This window comes from Muscardinus avellanarius (genome assembly GCF_963383645.1).
Source record: "Muscardinus avellanarius genome assembly, chromosome: 19".
In the NCBI taxonomy this organism is placed as follows: Eukaryota; Metazoa; Chordata; class Mammalia; order Rodentia; family Gliridae; genus Muscardinus; species Muscardinus avellanarius.
This window is the reverse complement of record NC_137805.1, coordinates 16,264,961-16,272,830: the sequence shown is the minus strand read 5'-3', so window position 1 is coordinate 16,272,830 and position 7,870 is coordinate 16,264,961. Positions and strand designations below refer to the sequence as shown.

Here is a 7,870-nt window from a genome sequence, read left to right as displayed (position 1 = left end):
TTTTTTTTTTTTTTTTTTTTTTTTTTTTTCCAGGTGTGGGGATGGAACCCCGGGGCATTTGACCTCTGAGCTACACCCCCAGCCCTATTTTTCATCCCTTATTTTGACAGAGTCTCTAGAACCGGGATTGCAGGTGTGTGCCACAGTGCTTAGCTCGTAACCACTTTTTGAGCAGCCCTCTACACGGGCCCTCTACCCAGTGCAGATGACTGTGCCCTCCAAACAAGTGCAGCAAGCCCACGCCCCCTCAGGCCTCTGCTGAAACCGTGCAAACTACAACTCCCGTGAGGCCGCGCGGCCGCGGACTACAGGTCCCAGCATCCTCCGCGAGGCGCCCGCCTGTCAGGGAAGGAGGCTCGGCACCGGGCGGCCCGGTGTCGCGGAAGTTAAAGAGAGGAAGTGACCTTCTGGGATGGCAGCCTCTGAAGGGACACCTGCGGCTCAAATAGATCAGCTGGATATAGCGGGAGGCCTGGAGAACTTGCCCGTGAGCGTGTGGCCGCCGGGGGCGGGGCCAGCGCCCTTCCAGGTAAGGGGGTGGCTAGTCAGGGGGCGGGAATAGATGCCCCCCCACTCTGCGTGCCACTCTCCCGGGTAGAGGCGTGGTTAGCCAGGGGGCGGGGCTAGATGCCGGAGACAGCCTCGTGCTGCCCTCCCCTCGGGGGCGGGGCTAACCAGGGGGCGGGGCCAGGCGCCCAAGAGACTGCGTGCTGCCCTCCCAGGGAGGGGCGTGCCTATCCAGTGAGGGGCGGGGCTAGGTACGTGGGAGTGGCAAGCAACCCCCACAGGGCGGGGCTGGCATCCTCCTGGGTAGAGGCGGGGCTAGCCGCGTAGGGGCGTGGCTATGTGCCCGAGAGCCGCGCGCGGCCCCGGGGGCGGGGCTAGGTGGCAGGGCGGGGCTCGGCGGCTGCTCTGGTAGGGGTGAGGAGTCCACAGGTGGCATTTTAAAATTCCTCCCCACCTTTTCCTTATCCAGTTTCAGAGCTGTTGGCACGTGCAAAGTTCTTAAGAGGCACAGGCTGAGGTCTTTATAAACCTGTCGTCAGACCTTCGCAAGGATCTTGCCCTCTGCAGTCTGTAGGCTGGTGATTCCTTGACGTCAAGGATCCCTTTTTGTCCAACTTTTTGTTGACAACACGGTGAAGCATCCAGAGAAAATCATTTACCTCTCTGTTCTCCAAAGTCTTATATGTAGAATAAGGGTTAAGACCTATTAATGAGTCTGCCTGATGTTAAAAAATAAATAAATAACGGCTCTAAGAAGTCACGCCTGGCCGAGGCTGATGCCTTCCTCTTGCTTGGAATTCTTGGGCAAATCTAAATTAGCTTCTGCAAAGCCTTCAAGCCCTCCAGGGTACAGTTTAAATCATAGCAGCTCTCTTCACACCTGCAGTTTGGAGAACTATTGGCCTGATGTATGTATTGAAGTTAACTCATTTAAACTGGACTCCGCGGTCTAGGCCTCTAATTCTGGCTACTCAGGAATTAGGCAGGAGTTTCATTAATTGAGGCCAGTCTCAGCAACACAGCCAGACCCCCATCTCCCAGCCCAAAAAACTAAAAATGGCTGGGCGTGGTGGCACATGCTTGTAATTCCAGCACTTAGGAGGCTGAGATCCAGGAGGATCGCAGTTCGCAGACAGCCTGGGCTACTTAGTAAGGTCCTCTGTAACATGGTGAGACCCTGTTTCCTAATCGAGAATAAAAAATATGGCTAGGGGTGTAGCTCGGAGGTAGAATGCCCCTCGGTTCCATCCCCAGACCCGCAAAATGAAATAAAAGAACTCACTTTATTTTAAGGATGAAATTAACTCATTTAAGAATAAACGCCAGGCGTGGTGGCACACGCTGGTAATCCCCGCGCTTGGGAGGCTTAGAAAGGAGGATCGCGCTGGTTCGGCCTCGCTGGCTAAATAGACCCTGTTTCCAAATAAAAATATAAAAATAGGTCTGAGAGTGTAGCCTGGAGGTAGAAGGGCTTCCAGGAACCCCAGCACTAACAAAATAATAATAATAATAATAATAATAATAATAATAATAAATTAATTTATATAACTATTCTCTTTAGAATCATCATAATCATTACTGTCCATAAAGCCATGGGTTTTGCTGCACTCGTTATAGTTTCCAAAATGCACATGAAAATAATACTTGTTGCCGGGCGTGGTGGCGCGCACCTGTAATCCCTGCACTTGGGAGGCGGAGACAGGAGGATCAATCTGGTTCGAAGCCAGCTGTGCTGCCTTAAGAGACCCTGTTTCCAAAAATATATATATAAAATATGTCTGGGAGTGCAGCCCGGAGGTAGAAGGGTTTCCAGGAACCCCAGTACCACCAATAATAAAACTAATAATAATGAAAATATTTGTCTATTATATATACATATATATATATATATATATATATATATATATATATATATATATATATACTTTTTTCTTTCAGTACCGAGATGGAACCAAGGGGCATTCTACCTCCGAACGACACTCCCAACCCTACTTTTTTTTATTCTTTATTTTGAAACAGGGTCTCACTGAGTTGCAAAGGGCCTCGCTAAGTAGTGAGGCTGTCTGAGAACCGTGATCCTCCTGTCTCGGCCTTCCGAATGCTGGGATGACAAGCATGCGCCGCCACGCCCGGCTCTATTTGTACTTTTGCTGGCGTGTCTCACGCTGACTTGCACCGTTTCTATGTTGACAGTACACCCCGGATCACGTCATGGGACCTGGAGCAGCCACGGACCCCACTCAGATAACCTTTCCCGGCTGCAGGTGCGGCGCCACCCCCTGCCTCCCCGGCTCTTGCCCCTGCCTCCGCCAGGACGAGAACTATGACGAGCACTTGTGCCTCAGGGTGCTAGGCCCGGGAGCCAAGTACTCCAGGCCCGTCTTTGAATGCAACGCCCTGTGCCAGTGTGCGGACCATTGCACAAACAGAGTGGTCCAGAGGGGGCTGCAGTTCCGCCTGCAGGTGTTCAAGACGGACAGAAAGGGCTGGGGGCTGCGGACCCTGGAGTTGATACCCAAAGGGAGATTTGTCTGTGAATATGCCGGCGAGGTCCTGGGCGCCTCGGAAGCACGGAGGAGAACTCACTCGCAGAAGAGGCAGGACCCCAACTACATCATCGCCGTCAGGGAGCACATATATGGCGGGCCGGTCCTGGAGACCTTCGTGGACCCCACGTCCATCGGCAATGCCGGCCGGTTCCTGAACCACTCCTGCCAGCCCAACCTGGTCATGGTCCCCGTCCGAGTCGACTCGATGGTACCTAAACTGGCCCTCTTCGCAGCCACGGCCATCGGCCCGGGAGAAGAGCTCTCTTATGACTATTCGGGAAGGTTCCTTAACCCCGTGGAAGGGGGGCGAAGAAGAGAGGCCCCAGGGCGGGCAGCTGCGGAAACCCTGCTCCTGCGGGGCCGCAGCGTGTGCCGGGTTCTTGCCTTTTGATGGTTCACTGTACTGCCCTTAGCCAGGTGTCCATCAGAAAGAGTGCAGGCGGAGGCTGGCCTCGAACCCGCGCCCCTCCTGGCTCAGCCTCCCAGTCCACGCTCGGATCTCGCAGCTCTGATCTTTTAGGAGAAACAGTCTCCTGGTTGAAGCTACCAGTACTGGGCTCTCGCACCGAATCCAATCCGTACCGGGACTGCGAACGCATCCCACCATGCCCGGTTGCTGTCTTTTCCTCTTCGTTTTTACATAGATACATAACTGTTCAGAATACTCGCTTTCCCAGTTAGACGCGACTAAGTGTTTTCTTGCTTGCAGGATAAAAGCAAAAAATTGTGTGTCCTTAAGTTGGGTATCTTGCCCTTCTCTTCTTTCATCCTATAAGCAGAAATGTGTATGTGATGACCGGGGTAGGGGCAGCAATCCTAGCAGGCCACTCTCCAAGGTGATCCTCAGAAAGGGTCCTGCAAGCCGGGAGTGGTGGCGCATGCTTGTCATCCCCGCGCTTGGGAGGCGAAGACAGGAGGATCGCGCAGGTTTGAAGCCAGCCGAGTTGGCGTAAGAGATCCTGTTTCCAAATAAAATATAAAATATAAAATAGGTCTGGGAGTGTAGTCCCAAGGTCGAAGGGCTTCCAGGAACCCCAGGACCACCAAAAAAACAAAACAAAACAAAAAGGGTTGTGCAAACTGAGCATGGTGGTGCATGCTTGTAATCCCATCGCTTGGGAGGCTGAGACAGGAGGATCGCACGGGTTTGAAGCCAGCCTCAGCTACTTAGTGAGGCTCTCAGCAACTTAGTGAGACCCTGTTTCCAAATAAAATATAAAATAGGTCTGTGAGTATAGCCTGGAGGTAGAAAGCCTCTGGGTTCCAGCCCCAGTACCACCAAAAAGAAATAAAGAATAAAAAATAGGGCTGGGGATGTCACTTGGAGGTCGAATGCCCCTAGATTCCATCCCCAGTACCACAAAAGAAGAGGAAGAGGAAGAAGAAGAGGAGGAGGAGGAGGAGGAGGAGGAGGAGGAGGAGGAAGAAGAAGCAAGGGCGTGTTGAACAAATCAGCAAGGTAGAAGGTGGTATGAGTATCGGTACTGTGGAAAACGCTACGTTCTGATCTCACAGCGCTGTTTCTTTAGAAGAAACAGTCTCCTTGTTTAAGCTGCCATTATTGGGCTTTTGCACCAAATCCAGCCATGATTCAAGAAAACCCTAGTTCCGGGAGGCTGAGACAGGAGAATCACAGGTTCAAGGCCAGCCTCAGCAACTTAGCAAGGGCTCCGTAACTTAGTGAGACTCTGCTTCAAAATGAAAAATTCAAGACAGGTATGGTGGCACACACTCATATTCCTAGCACTTAGGAGGCTGGGACAGGAGGATGGCAATTTTGATTGTGTGTGCTTGTGTGTGGTACTGGGGGAGGAACACAGGACTATACCTCAGGACTATAGTCCCAGACTTTTTTTTTTTTTTTGGTGGTACTGGGGTTCCTGGAAGCCCTTCCACCTCCCAGACCTATTTTATATATTTTTTTAAAATTTGGAAACAGGGTCTCTTAAGCCAGCGTGCTGGCTTCGAACCTGCATGATCCTCCTGTCTCAGCCTCCCAAGTGCGGGGATTACAAGTGTGCGCCACCACACTCAGCTTGTTTTTAATTTTTTTATTGGTGCATTGTTGCAAAGGGTTTTTTTTGGGGGGGTACTGGGGTTCCTGGAAACCCTTCTACCTCCGGGCTAAATTCCCAGACCTATTTTATACTTTTTTTTTTTTGAAACAGGGTCTCTTAAGCCAGCTAGGCTGGCTTCGAACCTGCGTGATCCTCCTGTCTCGGTCTCCCAAGCGCAGGGATTACAAACGTGCACCACCACGCCCGGCTGCAATAAATTTTGATCAATCAAAAAATAATCCCCAAAGAAAAGTATAATGCAGTACATTAAGCTCCACTCCTGGACAGTCTCATTCTGGCTGTGATAATTCCTAAAGAAAAGTATAATGCAATACAGTAACATCCACTAGAGGGCAGTCTCACAGGCGCTGAGATGATCCCCAAAGAAAGTAAAATGCAATACATTGACCTCCAGTAGAGGGCAGTCTCATTCTCGCTGAGAAGATCCCCAAAGAAAAGTATAATGCAAAACATTACCTTCCACTAGAGGGCAGTATTGTTCTTGCTGAGATGATCCCCAAAGTGTAATTCAATACATTGACCTCCAGTAGAGGGCAGTCTCGTTCTCACTGAAAGTATCTCCAAAGAAAAGTATAAGGCAATACATTAACCTCCAGTAGAGGATAGTCTCGTCGCTGAAATGATCCCCAAAGAAAAGTAAAATGCAATACATAGACGTCCACTAGAGGGCAGTCTCGTCGCTGAAATGATCCCCAAAGAAAAGTATAATGCAAAACATTAACCTCCACTAGAGGGCCGTCTCATTCTCACTGAGAAGATCCCCAAAGAAAAGTATAATGCAATACATTAACCTCCACTAGAGGGCAGTGTTGTCCCTGAAATGATCCCCAAAGAAAAGTAAAATGAAAAACAGTAAGCTCCACTAGAGGGCAGTCTCGCTCTCGCTGAGATGATCCCCAAAGAAAAGTAAAATGCAATACATTAACCTCCACTACAGTGGAGTCTAAACTCGCTGAGATGATCCCAAAAGAAAAGTATAATTCAATACATTAACCTCCACTAGAGGTCAGTCTCGCTCTCGCTGAGATGATCCCCAAAGAAAAGTAAATGCTAAACAGTGACCTCCACTACGGCTATTCCTTCAAGTGTGTCCACTAGTGTCCAACAGAGATGGACTCCTGGCTGAAGCCTTTGCTGCACTCGTGGCACACGTCCGGCTTCTCTCTGCAGTGCTTTTTCTCGTGGACGATGAAGTGGGACTTCCGCCTAAAGACTCACCTGCCACACTCGAGGCACATATGGCTTCTCGACAAGTGCGTCTTCACATGGGTGGGAAGTTGCGGCAGACTGGCTCAGCTGGGCACTGAATATGGGCACTGAGTCCGTTCGGGACAGAGTTTCTCAGAAAGGTGGGCAAAGGTTTCGGTTATAGTTCTGCAGCCACTTCTCTGCAGCGATTTTTCCCTTTTTTTTTTTTTAATGAAATAAACTCCTTTAAGTTCCTGTTCACGACGCTAAAAGTGGAGATTCCTCCCCGGAAAAAAAAAAAATCTGAAACGATTGACATGGACAAATGCCTCTTGTGCAATTGACACTTTATTCTAGGCACAAGATTTTTTGTGCTTCCCTATTTCCCCGTGAATCCCTAGTAGTAAAGTGCAAACACCCAAAAAACAATAGTGAGATATACATGTAAATCACCAACCCTGAACAAGACAAAAGAAGGCCTGTGACATCCCAGGTCTTTGTGATTGAAATCAGTCCCATGACCCTGCAGGTGGGTCTTGTGCTTTCAGTCAGCCCCTTTGGCCTTGCCTTGGCCTTGCAGCTGCAGAGGCTTTTAGTGGGCAAATTCCAGAAGAACAAAAGTCACACCCAAAATCACTTGAAGAATTCAATTTTTTTTTTTTTTTTTTTTGGTTTGTTTTTTTTTTTTTGCAGGTCTGGGGATGGAACTCAGGGGCATTCGACCTCTAAGCTACATCTCTTGCCCTATTTTTTATTCTTTATTTTGAAACCGGGTCTCACTGAGTTGCAGAGGGCCTCACTAAGTAGCTGAGGCTGTCCGCGAACCGCAATCCTCCAGGTCTCAGCCTCCTGAATGCTGGGATTACAAGCATGCACCACCACGCCCGGCTAAGAATTCAGTTTTTAAGAGTTTTCTTTAACCCTTTCGGAACCTTTTATTCCTAGGGCTTAGTCCAAAGTCCTTCTCTATCTAGCAACCTCCTTTGAGCTGCATAGGGACGAAGTTGGAGATTCCAGCTTTCATACATGTAGTTGGCGTAGGGAAATCGTGTACATTTATGACGATTTAGAGGATTTCGATGAATGTCTGTTGGATTTTGTCTGCAATACCATCTGCTGTCTTAATGCTTCACCCTATTAAACACTTAAAATATATTTTAGTAGACAGGGCCCAAAAAACAGCATGAAGTTTTTATTATATCTGTCTTTTGTTCTGTCATAACTATTTTAACCAGGTGGTGTCGCCCTGTCTCCAGGCAGTGCTATCACTAGGTGCAAAGGTCAAGATTCCTCCTAGCTCTCTGCTCTATTGTAATGATTAGAATGAAGGTCACAGATAGGGAGGAATCCTGCATTTGTAATTGCTGTAGCAGGAATGCTTCCACAGGATCTGAATTCTGACTAGAATTACGTCCTGAGTGGGTAATCTGGTGTCTAACGAAGGTCGACTTCTGAGTGAAGCCTTTGCGGCACTCACACACGTATACCTTCTCGCCCAAGTGCGTCCTCTGGTGAATGGTGAGGATAAACTTCAGCCTGAAGCCTCAC

At 49.1% G+C, this 7,870-nt stretch overlaps 1 protein-coding gene across 1 annotated transcript; it reads left to right on the top strand.

Moving 5' to 3' along the window:
- Nucleotides 1–412: 412 nt before the first annotated feature.
- On the top strand, nucleotides 413–3,469 carry LOC308277224 (histone-lysine N-methyltransferase SETMAR-like; the record flags this gene model as incomplete). The annotated part of the gene is given in 3 exon segments (XM_080716386.1): nucleotides 413–529; nucleotides 2,701–3,357; nucleotides 3,359–3,469. Coding segments are annotated over 3 exon segments (885 nt in total).
- Between the last annotated feature and the right edge of the window lie 4,401 nt (nucleotides 3,470–7,870).